At 45.8% G+C, this 14,424-nt stretch overlaps 1 protein-coding gene and 1 pseudogene across 2 annotated transcripts in view; one reads left to right on the top strand and one right to left on the bottom strand.

Moving 5' to 3' along the window:
* The window catches only part of KIZ (kizuna centrosomal protein), a 124,959-nt gene that overhangs the window by 57,615 nt on the left and 52,920 nt on the right, over positions 1-14,424 (top strand). For both annotated transcript variants that reach the window (XM_066237974.1, XM_066237975.1), the window contains one exon: positions 13,381-13,494. In XM_066237974.1, the coding sequence (XP_066094071.1) occupies positions 13,381-13,494 (114 nt within the window). The remainder of the gene's footprint in view (positions 1-13,380; positions 13,495-14,424) is intronic.
* LOC136309587 (large ribosomal subunit protein uL23 pseudogene) lies at positions 9,196-9,666 on the bottom strand (annotated as a pseudogene).

Raw genomic sequence — 14,424 nt, 5'->3', positions numbered from 1 at the left:
CTACACTTTAAACAGAAGAAATCTTACTCCTCCCTTTGTTATCTCAGTTCAGTTGAGTTCACTCCCAGAAGTCTCTCCTCAGTGTGGACTGTTCTGCTGAAAGGCCCTGGTGAGGTGGTAGAGCTGTAGGGCCAGATTGCTCCTCTGCTCTACCACGGTTCCTTTGCCCTCACCCCTGCAATGGACCTGCAGCCCCCCTTCCAATGGACTACTGCTGCTCACTAGCTGAGGTGGGGATTCTTGCCTTCTCAGGAACATCTCAGGTCCATTTGCTGTCCCTCCCACTTCCTCTGCACAATTGCAGTTATGACAGGGGTTCTGTTGCTGTCAATAATTTGACCCAATTGTATTTTGTCCCTTAATTTTGTAACATATTAAACATGAGTTGTTGGTTTGCTCTTCCTGCTCTCTTACTCTGAATAAGGGAATTTGGAAGATTAAGAAACGAAAATGAAAGACAATGTTATCACTGTTTACCTAGAATTTTTAACATTTGATATTTAAGTAGATTCTAACATGTCCAATGGAGTGCTAAGGTGCCCTGCTGCAGCACCTTGGGAGCCCAGCAAGAGATGTAGGGGAGCCAAGGGAGGAGGAGAGAAGGAAAAAGGGAAGGAGGGAAAGGGAGGAAAAATTGGGGAGGCTAGAGAGAGAATGCCGGGAGGGCGCCAGCAGGCCAGATGCTGCTAGAATGTCGACAAACTAGGCCTCCTTTTAATGCATCTGAGATTGAAAAGTAGCTTTTTCTGTGTGAAACAAGTTTACCCTTGGATTCACAGGTTGGAGAGGAGTCTAGGAGTCAGGATCTGGTTATTTAAGATAAAAATAAAATAGGAAAAGCTAGAATATGGTCAGGTTTTCAAGAAAACAAGGTTGTTATGGGAGAGACCTTAGGCAGAAGCCATGTGTTGGTGTTGCAGTCAGTAATTCCAGCTGAGCCGGAAGTCATCCCAGCCTTACCCCTGGGAGATGTGAGTGTGGAAGCTTTCAAACAATTCCAGTTCCCTGCATTCCAGCTCAGCCCTGGTTGCTCAGTCTGAGGCCCAGACATCGTGGAGCAGAGATAACCACCTGCATTGTGCCCTGTCCACATTCCTGCTCACAGAAGCCATGAACATAACAAGAAGTATTGGCTGTTTTGCACCACTAAATTTGGGTTAGCTTGTTACACAGCAGTAGATTATTACCAGGATAACCATTGCAGATTTCAGGGGAGGGCTGCAGTATGAGCAGAGGCCTTGGAGACAAGCCACCATAGTTTGTGTCTAGGGAACTGTTGGTTCTTCCAACCAAAGGAGTGGCTCACGTGGCAACAGAGCATAGCACCCTTGAAGGCCAAGGGACACATCTAGAGATTGCAAAGGCCTTTCCCTCATCTCCTCATCCCAGCACGTGAGCAGCCGCCTTGTGCTGCTGCAGGAACAGGGTACTCGCCCAGGGTTAGGAGTATCTTTTCTGACATCCCTTGAACTCTGACACTAACAAGAGAAGCCTTTTCATTTGGTCCCTGGGTCTACCCAGGAGGCCAGTTTGCTCTGACTCTCTCTCTGCCTTTCCTCTACAGATAATCTATTTGTTCATAATGATGATTTGTCATGTACCTTCTTATTTCTTCTTTTTGTCTTTGGCATTCTTTTAGCACTTGGTTAGGTGAATGAGTATTTGATTAAATAATTAACCAGTGATAGTGTATTGGCTAACACAGTATTGATCCTCTGAGAGGCCCAGCAGCAAACCCGCACCATCGGTTCATACCATGCTCATAGCCCTGGTCGGCAAACTGCGGCTCGTGAGCCTACGCGGCTCTTTGGCCCCTTGAGTGTGGCTCTTCCACAAAATACCACATGTGGGCGCTACCTCGATAAGGAATGTACCTACCTATATAGTTTAAGTTTAAAAAAATTGTCTCTCAAAAGAAATTTCAATCGTTGTACTGTTGATATTTGGCTCTGTTGACTAATGAGTTTGCCGACCACTGCTACGGGAGGGCCAGCACTGATGCTACGTGGTCAGTCCCTTTCCTGGGGGTGCCCTTCCTGGGTGCTGTCACTCCCATTTCATTGTCATCATGGAGATGGACTGTGATGCCAGTGGCCAAGGCCAGGCAGGTCCACATTGGATTCGGACAGATGGTAGAGAAACTACAGAGCTGGAAAGCATTGGGCCAGTCCCATTTAATAGAGTGTCACAATAGCAGATGAGCAGACAGGCAGGGAAAACCGCCTCTCAGGCATATGAACAGCAAAATGGCCCCCACAGTGGCGGGCAGGCAATCCGCAATCCCCCATCTCTCTTGAGCACAAGCACGCATTGCCTTACATAGGCCGTACACACGTGGCAGCCACACACTCACATATTAATCAGGCAAAGTACTTATAGCCTATAAACCAGCGAGCAAGCCTAACACAGCTGCCCCACATGGAGTCAGAATACGTAGAAAGACATCTGCCTCTTGGTCTGAGTTCCCCTTCAGGGGAGGATGACTGCACTGGACCCCATTCCCATTCATTAGAGTTAACTGGCTTTAAGGAGACTCACTTTTCCTGGAGAAGTGACATACTCATTTATTTTGGGGTCTGAACATTGCTTGAGCCCCCAATAAGCCCACCCACCATCTCATTGCACCCACTGGTCTCTTCTATCCCTGAACCCCTCACCTATGTAACCCTGTACAGCCCCGTCTGAGCCCCGACACATGCACACATACATACGCAGACACACAGACATGTGACAGCACAGCAAAAGTCCGATGTTTTATGATCCTCCATTGTCATTAAGTCCTAGCAAAGATAATCTGTCCTAACTCTATCAGATGTCCCTTTGCCAGAAGTACCTTCTTAGAGCTTAATTTTAGAATTTATTATAATAATATCGAATAAAAAGACATTATTTTCCTAGTGTTTTTTAAACTTTTCCAAAATATAGGGCCTGATTGAATCTTTCAAAGGTATAAAGGTTGTATGACAATAAGACATTTAGCCTCCTCATTCTTTTTTGCAGCAGGTATTTAAAGCCAGGTCACTTGAGGTGACTGGCTCCATAAATCTGTTGTGTGCACCTCAGATTAGAGAGCACAGCCAGCACCCTAATGACGACACCCCTCTGGTGGCGTGTGAGTGCAGAGTTAAAGGACACCCAGGGAGCCAGAGTAAATCTTTCTAGTCTTCACTTTCCCACCAAGGAGGGTTTTTATCAACCCAGATGTTAGGTTTGGGATCCACAGTTATCAAAGAGAAAATGGACTGGGAACACACCCATACACCCATTTCATAAAGCTCGTCTGCAGCTATCACAAATCATTCTTGGCTACTAAAACTCATTATGGGTTCAGACTGGTTATCTCTGCGTGAGGGTGGAGGGAAACACCTCTTGTAAATTCTCTCAGGCCTTGCAGTGCCTCCTTAAGGGGGGAAACAGTGGTATGGGTGAGGGAGGAGTTCTGAGAATTAAAATGAAACAGAGTGATGAGGTCTGTTTTGAGGCCAAAGTGAGGAAAAGGCAAGGGTTTTGCTTGTGCAGCCTTTGCTACAATGAAAAGGACCTTAACACAGATGGACAGTGCCTATAGAGGGTAGCTCATAATTCAAGCTATCAGCTTAGCCACACTGTTTCCAGGTGAAGGGAAGGAGCCCTGGTTTCCTGGGTACAGAGAAGGAGCGTTTTTGCTGACCCCTGGTCTGCAGCCTGCTGCAGACCGCCCTGCTTTGTTGGCCTTTGTGTCGAGGTCCTCTTCTTCCCTTTTTGACATTGTGCTCTCCTCGAGTGCCCCCCCACCGTAAGGGACCACCCAAGGGGCTGCACAATGGGAACAGAGGTAGCCACTAAAACATAGGTTTTGTGAGGCTGCCCATTAAAAGAAAAATACTGTTTAACTATGTATGTGTTTGTCCTTTCTACAGCTGTTTTGTGTGGCAAACAAAACCCCACACGCAGACTGCACTGTGGCCGCACATACAGCCACACCAGCCAGGGGGTCAGGTTGGAGATGGTCGCTTCCAGTTTATTTTCCCAGGGCACTAATTCCTGATGCAGTTTGTATTTACACGTTTGGATTTATGGTCAAGAAATTTGATATCAAAGCAAACAAATTGCACTGGCTTTATGAAACTATTAACAGTCCTGTAGTTGGTGGCATGGCATTGCTCTTGGGTGAAATTCGTCTGTAAGGCTCCTTAACAAAAGCTAGCAGCCTGGAATTCAGTTCTCAATAGCCATTTACACCTCGATAAAAGGATTAGCTCCATCCAATTGTTATACTGTTTAAACCTTAATTTGCATCTTTATAGAGGTAGAGCTTCTTAGTTGTATTTGTGTACCTGTGGGTGGGAGGTCACTGAAGGTTTTCTCGTATTGGTGAAGGTGCTAAATTGCTTCAGGATGACCAGTAAGCTACACAGATTGAATTAGGCTCAATTTTTTTGTTTGTTTGTTTGGGGTTTTTTTTGTTTTTTTTTAAATTTTTTTTTTATTTATTTATTCATTTTTAGAGAGGAGAAAGAGAGAGAGAGAGGAGAGAGAGACAGTGAGAGAGAAGGGGGAGGAGCTGGAAGCATCAACTCCCATATGTGCCTTGACCAGGCAAGCCCAGGGTTTCGAACAGGCGACCTCAGCATTTCCAGGTCGACGCTTTATCCACTGCGCCACCACAGGTCAGGCTAGGCTCAGTTTTGATGGACAACAGTACCCTCTAGTTTCTTAGTTATATTTTGTAGCAGTTGTGGTCTTTTGGGTATTTTGTGCATGAATGCATTCTGTTACTTCTACTTAAGCTTAAGAAGTACAGTCTTAGGAGGATTTTAAACCTTGTTAAATGTATAAACACCAGAACTAGCACTTGATAAAGTGATAGTTTTAAAAGTAAACTTTTCTATCCAGACCACGTGTTGTTAGTTTAAAGATCAAAGCCTTCTTGTGCTTTGGAAAGAAGGTAGGGTCAAACCAGGAGGAAGAAGAAGAGGAGTTTCGGGCTGGTGTTTTAAGTTGAAATTGGAAACAAAGGTTGCTTTACCTCTTTCCCACCTTTTTGGGTGTGGATTCAAACTAAGTAAAACGCTCATAGTTTATGGACCACCTCTACAAATGAGACCTCTTTGTTGTTGTTCATTTAAAATACAATTATTTTCCTAAAACATTGTTCTGATATGACCAACTATAGTGTTTATGATTCATCAGCTCATTAAAAATATAGTAAACATTTTATAAAACTGTTTAAAGTAACATCATATTATGTAAATTATATAAGCAAACACATTACTATTTATAGTCAGTAATTACCACACCATTTTGAGACTGCCGTCCCCTAGAGAAAATAAAACCTGAAAGTCCAGCCTGGAGTGCTACAATTGAAACTGTTATGGCCCTGACCGGTTGGCTCAGTGGTAGAACGTCGGCCTGGCGTGCAGGAGTCCCGGGTTCGATTTCTGGCCAGGGCACACAGGAGAGGCGCCCATCTGCTTCTCCCCCCTCCCCTTCTCCTTCCTCTCTGTCTCTCTCTTCCCCTCCTGCAGCCAAGGCTCCATTGGAGCAAAGTTGACCCGGGCGCTGAGGATGGCTCTGTGGCCCCTGCCTCAGGCGTTAGAATGGCTCTGGTTGCGACAGAGCGACGCCCTGGATGGGCAGAGCATCGCCCCCTGGTGGGCATGCCGGGTGGATCCCGGTCGGGCACATGCGGGAGTCTGTCTGACTGCCTCCCCATTTCTGGCTTCAGAAAAATAACAAAAGAAGAAACTTATATCTGGACAACGAGGAAACAAACATTTTGCCACACAATCAAGTAGTCAAATTAAGGAGTCTTTATTCTAAGGCCGACAACCACGAGTGGATTTGCATCCTAAAGAACTCAAGGCCCCAAACGAACTCAGGGGTTTGCTTTTAAAAGCAAAAAGAAGCAAGGGGAGTGGGCAAGCCCCTAGCCAAAGCAGGTTTACAGAAGTGAAACAGGCTTTTGGTTATTGTTAGAACAATCTAGGGAGAAAGTGCTCAGTAAAGCATTTTACAGAAAGCAAAAGAATGTGCTCGATTCTCTTGGCCTTTTTCAGAGGTTGTTAAGGCAGCATCCTGAGGGCTTGTCCAGGATCCCGAGACATCAGGGAACATTTATGACCTTTACAGACTAACATTATGGCTTTATACAACTATTTTCATTTACTCATCTGCAAATCTTGCAAAATTTGTTCTATAGTTGGGGTATGGTGTTCCTACATTTCAAAATACATAAATTCTAAGTCTCCCAAAAATCATACCCATGGGAATGTGTGAACGTTATCTGGTGGAGTTAAGAAAAAGTTTAGTTTCTGTAGCCCTCATACCAGGTTATTTTTGCCAAGAAATAATTCTAAGCTTGTGATAGTGAGAAAAAAGCAGAGCAACTTTTTTTAATAACTCATTTTAAAAATGTACCTTTTGAGTGCTCACATTAGCCTGCAATAGGGAGAAGTTCTTTAAGTTAAATTTAGCCCCTAAAAATGTATTTATTGTACACTTTAACTGTTCCTGGTAAAATAAAATATACCTCTTTAAAGGGTCATTTGTATTTCTAGTGATTACTTGTCACTAGCAGGGTTTCTGGCTTGCTGGACTTCTCAGAGAAGGAACTGAGGTGGGGCTCAGCCTGTTGGTTCCAAGACCATAGGAATCCAAAGGAAGACTGGAGAGCACTGGGGGCTTGAATTCTAAAATCGTGTTTTCATAATACGTAGTCTTTCATCTTTAGCCCTATCCAGTGTGTGAATTCTTTAAGGGAGTTATTTTCAGCCAAGGATTGATGGGTAGTTTGCAAATGAAAGCTTGGTCTTGTTACTAGAAGAAATAGTTTCCTACGGTGTCCCAGAAAGGAATTTCAGGGACACTCGCAGAGGAAGATTCCTGTGATCGAGGTTAAGATTTACTAGAGTGAAAACAAAGGAAGGGCTTAGGATAGAAGCAGCCGGATCACAGCAACGGGAGTGAGCCTACAATGGGCTGCCTGCACTCAGGAAAGGAAGTCACAGAGGCAAAAGGAGAGTCCTGAAAGCCCGCTGCTCCCCTGGTTGCAATTGTCATGGAGACCCTTAGAGTTTGGAGAAAAGAAAGCAAAAGTACAGCCTGAAAGAAGGAAGGGCTGCTGGGCACAGTGCCCTTGCGAAGGCTGCCACACTGGACGAGGCGCTTCCCTTGCAGATCCAGCAGCAGAAGCTGCAGGTACATCATGCTCGATGCCTCATCACTGAGAAAGAAGTTCAGCTTCTGAGACCACAGGCCTGCATTTGTGCCCACCAGGCCAGGAGAGTCAGAACTCAGAGCTACAGTGCCATCACCTCTGGCACCCAAGTCTCCAGCAGTCTACCTCAGCCTCTGCTCCCAGCTAGCATTAAAATTCTTAGCTGTGGCCTGACCAGGCGGTTGTGCAGTGGATAGAGCGTTGGACTGGGATGCCGAGGACCCAGGTTCGAGACTCTGAGGTCCCCAGCTTGAGCGTGGGCTCATCTGGTTTGAGCAAATGCTCACCAGCTTGGACCCAAGGTCGCTGGCTCGAGCAGGGGGTTACTCGGTCTGCTGAAGGCCCGTGGTCAAGGCACATATGAGAGGGCAGTCAGTGAACAACTAAGGTGTTGCAATGCACAACAAAAGACTAATGATGGATGGATTTTTCTCATCTCACTGTTCCTGTCTGTCTGTCCCTGTCTATCCCTCTCTCTGACTCTCTCTCTGTCTCTGTAAAAAAAAAAAAAAAAAAAAAAAAAAATTCTTAGCTGTGCAACCTTGGGCAAGTTACTTAACTTTTCTGTGCCTTATTTCCTTACCTGCACATCTGCTGCCAAGGCTCAGTGATGCCCGGGCCACGGCTGCCCCACAGAGATGGGCTTTCGTTACGCTTTATATTTCCTTGGGTTCTGGAAGGGGCAGGCTTTCTTTCAAACCATCCTACCTCTTTCTTGGCTTTTACTGGGCCTGTGCTAGCACCCTCTCTCCATCTAATCCCTTTATGAATTTTCTGGGATTTCATGCCCTCACCCTGTCTGGTCTTTTCCCCAGATTGTCCCAGGGTAGTTTCCTCCCACTTTATGGTCGCCATTTTGACTCCTGCTGTGCATGCCTCACAGTTCTCCTTTGTCACTTGGCTTTTTATTGCACATGGCTAGTAAGGGACTTCTCCCTGCACCGTAATCTTCCCCCCACTCCCCATTAATTGCATGGATTCCCCAGGTTGACTATATAAAACTGCCTCTTCCTTTAAATGAGGCTGGGTTTGTGTGCTACCCTCCTTTTAATAACTAACTGCCCACTGTCACACGGGGAGATAACTATTAGAGATCCTCAGCATAGAGTCAGACCAACTCGTCTTTTAGCCAGACAAGGTTCCAAGTGGATCTAGAGTAGACCATAGCTTGGTGCAGACAATGCTGTGGCTACCTTATTGATCTCTTGTTGCCACCCCTGGAAGCCTCACCCTAGACCCTGGTCGGCAGACTGGCTCATGAGCCACATGCAGCTCTTTGGCCCCTTGAGTGTGGCTCTTCCACAAAATACCATGTGCAGGTGCTACCTCGATAAGGAATGTACCTACCTATATAGTTTAAGTTAAAAAATTTTAGCTCTCCAAAGAAATTTCAATCGTACTGTTGATATTTGGCTCTGTTGACTAATGAGTTTGGTATTAATAAATAATACCAACATGTAAAAACAGATTGTAAAAATAGATATGTCATGAAAATTGACCTGTCATTCAACATATAGTGTTATTAAGTGTGTCTTCAGTATTGTGCCAAGTGCTATGTGAAACTTAAAGTACACTAAGAATTCTGAAGTCCAGTTGCTGTTCTAAACTAGCTTTTAGTTTTGCTGAGAAGACTAGGAAGACCTGACAATTAGAGAGCAGCACAGTGTAGGACATTGTCTGTGCTAAAGGTATTCCGGGAGAGGAAAGAGCCTGTTAATGAGGTAGTTGGAGAAGCTCCTAGACAACTGTGAGATGAGCTAGTCTAAGTAAGCCTCACGTTTGGACTAACCAGGTTGGAAAAGAACAGTCATCTGGCATTTCTCCTGACTGGTCTATCAGGTGTTAGCACTGGCATATTGGGGGCTGGGGAGGCTATATTGGGGGGTGGGGTGGTATTGGGGGTGGGAGGATGTGGGTGCAAGCAACAAGGGGTATATTGTAGTTTTTTTTTTAGTGTGTAAAATTGCTTTGTTTAGAATTAGCCAGCTGAACTCAGTTTAGAGGGTCCCAATTTTGTTGGCAACATTCAAAGCGTCATAGTTGGGAGCCAGTCGAATATATGCCTCCTGCCCTGATCAGGGTGTTGACCTTGGTCACATCAATATCGTGGAGCTTCTTCACAGACTGTGTGATCTGGTGCTTTTTGGCCTTGACACCCACAATAAACAGAGGCATATTATTGTCTTCTGTCTTCTTCATGGCTGCCTCGGTGTTTGGGGGAACTTGATAATAGCATAGTGGTCGAGTTTGTCTCTCCTTGGGGTGCGCTTCCGAGGTCATACAGGCTGCCGGCCAAGCCACACTGTCTTGGGCCATTGGAACATAGGTAACGTTCAGCTCTCTTTGTGTGTGTGGCTATGGACGCCTTTCAGCACTGCTTTCTTTGCCTTCAAGGCCTTTGCTGTGGCTTTGGCTTTGGCTTTGGAAGAGTCAGGGGCTTCTTTCTTTGCTTTTGGAGCCATCTTCATGGAAAGAAAAAGTGTAGAGATTTATAAACGAAAGCAAACCACTAAAACTCAGTCTGTTTTCTCTTACCGTCATTCCTAAGAATGGCAGAGAGAAACTGGCCTCCCTGCGGGGAGGCTGCTCCTGGGCGGCACGCCTCCCCACTCCCTCAGTACCCCAGCATTAGTGAGCGTCTCTTAAGTTCCACTGCTGTCCTAGCATCGTAGAGGAGGTACAGAATCATCAAGCCGTAGCCTTGCTCAGGGGATACCACCTAGTCAGGAAGTGAGACTAAAAACAGTGTAAGCTGGAGGCCCAAGTCCACAAATGGGCAGTGCTTGTCAAGCACGGCATCGAACCTTTTTTATGATCCTATGCTCAAGCCAGCACCCCGAACTCAAGCCAGCGACCCTGTGCTCAAGCTGGGTGAGTCTGCGCTCAAGCTGGAAAAGCCTGTGCTCAAGCCAGCAATCTTGGGGTTTCGAACCCCAAGATTGTCACATTTTAAAATTTGGATGATGTGATATCAAAATAAAACTTGTCATTATGAATTTCCAGCTTCTCTTGAAAACTAGGAAGATCTAGCCTCACGAGATGCATGCAGCAGGGGCCTGCACTCTGCTTACTGCCACTCTACCCCACCAGCTGTAGGCACCTGAGTCCTCCCTGGACCACCTGTTTCTCCTCCCCTGCCACCCACCACTGCTCTCACACTTGCGTGTCCTTCCCCACCCTGTAGAGCACCAGGTTAGTTTCCTGGTTGGTATGGGCCGGAGCCTCGGTCTTTCCTCTCACCATGCCCTCCACGCCCCGCTTCGGGCTGGCCCTCTCAAAACCATGGCTTCCTGGAAACCAGCCATGGCTCAGATCCACAAGGTTTATCCCTGTTTTCCTGTCAGAATTTTATATTGTATTTCCCATTACTGTCTTACCACCAACAAGAGCATCCCCCATCTGGCCAGACTTCTTTCCTTGCTGGTCCCCACACCATTCCTCCCCTGGCACTTCCTGTCACCTTTACCTGTATTGCTCCTTAGCTTGAATTACTATCTTCTGTTCTATCTAAATCCTGCCTGCCCAAATTCTTCATCCTTAATCTAGCCCAGTGACTTCAGGGAGCTCTCTCTACCCCCTCCAAGTTTCTTGTTGTCTTTCCATAGATTACAGACTCTCCTTTACTGCTCTGAAATTGGCTCACCTCTAGTGGGCTTATCTTTCTCTTCTTAAGGGCAAGCTGTTATTCTGTGAATTGTGGGGAGACAAGATAAAGCCTTCCAGAAAGAATTAGACTCCAGATTTGCCTAATAAAAAAGGTATTCAGCTTTACAAGACAGTGGCGTAGTGGATAGAGCATCAGACTGGGATGCAGAGGACCCAGGTTCGAAACCCCAAGATTGCTGGCTTGAGCGCAGGCTCACCCAGCTTGAGCACAGGGTCGCTGGCTTGAGCTCGGGGTGCTGGCTTGAGCATGGGATCATAGACATGACCCCATGGTCTCTGGCTTGAGCCCAAGAGTTGCTGGCTTGAGCCCAAGGTCACTGGCGTGAGCCAGGGGTCACTCACTCTGCCATAGCCCCCTGGTCAAGGCACATATGAGAAAACAATCAATGAACAACTAAGGAGACTAAGTAGCACAATGAAGAATTGATGCTCTTCATTTCTCTCCCTTCCTGTCTCTCTGTCCCAGTCTGGCCCTCTCTCTGCCTCTCTCTCTTTGTCTCTATCACAAAAAAAGGGAGAGGGTATTCAGAGGTACTATAAGTCACATAGGCCAGGAGTCTGGAAGGTTTGGGGCAGCAGAGCTCAGAGTGGACAAAGGACCCAACACAAGGTCTGGCCTACAGGGACCGACAACCCAGACTTAAAGTTTAAATAAAAGCTTCAGACTTAGCAAGGAGCTGGAGCACTGATGGGGACCAGAGTCCAGAGCAGGGCCTGTACTCCTGTCATTTGTATTTCCTGCCCCGGGAAGAAGCCTGCTTCCGAGCAGGAGTGGGCCGGGGCCTGCACTTATCACTCACCCTCCAGTAGACGGGCAGAGCACGTCTCTTTTCATCCTTGTGGTGTCATGTGGTCATATTGTTTATAAGTTGTTTCCTTTTCTTTAGAAGGTATGTGTTGAATATTCCCAACTAAACTACATAAGTGACTGGCTTCTTAAAACAACAAAATACTGTTTTTGCCTTTAATATCTTCATTTTTAGCTTTTTATTTTATTTATTTATTTAATTTTTTTCTCTGTATTTTTCTGAAACTGGAAACGGGGAGGCAGTCAGACAGACTCCCGCATGCGCCCGACCGGGATCCACCCGGCATGCCCACCAGGGGGCGATGCTCTGCCCATCCGGGACGTCGCTCTGTTGCAACCAGAGCCATTCTAGCACCTGAGGCAGAGGCCACAGAGCCATCCTCAGCGCCCAGGCCAACTTTGCTCCAATGGAGCCTCGGCTGGGAGGGGAAGAGAGAGACAGAGAGGTAGGAGAGGGGGAGGGGTGGAAGCAAATGGGCGCTTCTCCTGTGTGCCCTGGCCGGGAATCGAACCCGGGACTTCCACAGGCTGGGCCGACGCTCTACCACTGAGCCAACCAGCCAGGGATCCTAGCTTTTTAGAATCATTCTTTTCCCAAAATAGACTTTTTTTTTTTAAAAAAAAGGAAGTTGTAACCAGTCTGTTTGGAGGCTACCATAATTATACCATGACAAACCTAACCTAAAAGAGCGTCCAAATTATTAGACTCTACAAGTCCCTCAGTAGACTGGAAGTCAGTAATGACGGCTAAGTCTCTCTTTCCATGACTTCCTGTGCTCACTAAGAATAAAGAAAATTTTATTGCAGAGGAACCTAAATGGAGAAATAATAGTCATTTTTCTGCATTCAGAAATAGAGGACGTAACCTATACTTCAGCCAGCAGTTTTCAATTTCTTAGCAGCGACAATTTAAGTAAATTTCGTGAGTTGTGGAGATCTAACTTTGCTATGATTGACAATATAAAATTAGCCTTTTCTGCTGTTAAGATTATCTAGCCTTGCTATCAGTCAAGTGGAATGTGGAATGAGGAATGAGATTGCACAGCTATGGGTTTGGTCATCATTAAAGTCTTCAGAGGGTTAAAAGTTACTTCCTCTGATGGCTGTAAAACTGCACATACACACAAACTGCTTGTTTTACATCTTTGTCACTAGACGGTCTAGTTGCTGCATTTTTATGTCTAAATTATGTTACAGATATATTTCAATAAACCACAAAGAACCACCATCTATTCTAGAAGCTGGCTGGCTGTGCTTAGATAAACATCTCATGCAGTACCTGTGTTATTTATTTTTTTTTTTTTTCATTTTTATGAAGCTGGAAACAGGGAGAGACAGTCAGACAGACTCCCGCATGCGCCCGACCGGGATCCACCCGGCACGCCCACCAGGGGCGACGCTCTGCCCACCAGGGGGCGATGCTCTGCCCATCCTGGGCGTCGCCATGTTGCGACCAGAGCCACTCTAGCTCCTGAGGCAGAGGCCACAGAGCCATCCCCAGCGCCCGGGCCATCTTTGCTCCAATGGAGCCTTGGCTGCGGGAGGGGAAGAGAGAGACAGAGAGGAAAGCGCGGCGGAGGGGTGGAGAAGCAAATGGGCGCTTCTCCTGTGTGCCCTGGCCGGGAATCGAACCCGGGTCCTCCGCACGCTAGGCCGACGCTCTACCGCTGAGCCAACCGGCCAGGGCAGTACCTGTGTTATTTTATAGACTCTGGGATCACAGTGACGTTCTGAAAGAAGACCTTGAAGGCCGTGGAGCAGCTGTCCTTTACCAGCCTCGGAGTCTCTCCCCTGGGAGAGGCAGCAGTGCCCAGCAAGTCAGGTACTACTGTCCTGAAACCCCTGCTGTGATGGGGCAGCCTGTCACGCTCCCAGGTGCTTTTAAGAAAAGGGTCACAGAGTTGCAAAACACTAGTCCATATGGTCAGCACTGGGGTGGACACGTGTAGTCATCGGTGTAAATTTTTTACCAGCTTCACCATCTACTTCTTTGTAAAGGTAATTCTAATTGTTAACTGGATATATTCATTCAGTGTGTGCTTATCTCAACGTTTTAAGGGCTCACATGGTCGGACAGCCTTTGGATATGTCACATTAGCATACCTGGGAGAGTAACCCAACATATAACCGCTATAGCCACGGCCTAGAGCAGGCATGGCCAACAGTTTTTGCCCCTGGGCCAGATTAGAAAGAAAACTTTTTTCACAGGCCGGATGAAATATTAAAATTAAAAAATGTTAAATACAAAAGCGATTCTTTTAAGTAAACAAAATTTTATTATGTAATTTGTTTATGAATAAATGTGAGTTTAAAAAAATTTAATATACAATATTATTTTAATAAAAATTAATTACATACATATAAATATCCAAACTGTATCACAATCAATCAAAACAACATTTTTAATTAATAGAATGAGCTTCAAGGGGTTATATCACAAATAAAACAATTATTTCGTTTTACAAACAGCCTGGACACGTTTTCAGTTATCAACTGCAGCTATTGTCTATGCTACAATGCCACTCGATTTAGCACACTTGACCACAAAAATAACGAACTGTTTGACCTTGGGTGCGCACTGGCAAACTCTGCCTAAAAGAACTTGGGTTTCACATTGCCGCTAAATGTCAAACAGTTCATATCGAGTACAGACGAGTACAAAAGTTGTAAATCTTTATAATGGAATTTTCTTAAAAAATAAGTATCTTTAATCCATTCGACCAATTATTAGAAGTTAACCCTAGATTAGTCA

Source organism: Saccopteryx bilineata, chromosome 6, assembly GCF_036850765.1.
Source record: "Saccopteryx bilineata isolate mSacBil1 chromosome 6, mSacBil1_pri_phased_curated, whole genome shotgun sequence".
NCBI classification, from domain to species: domain Eukaryota; kingdom Metazoa; phylum Chordata; class Mammalia; order Chiroptera; family Emballonuridae; genus Saccopteryx; species Saccopteryx bilineata.
This window is presented reverse-complemented; position numbering and strand designations above follow the sequence as displayed.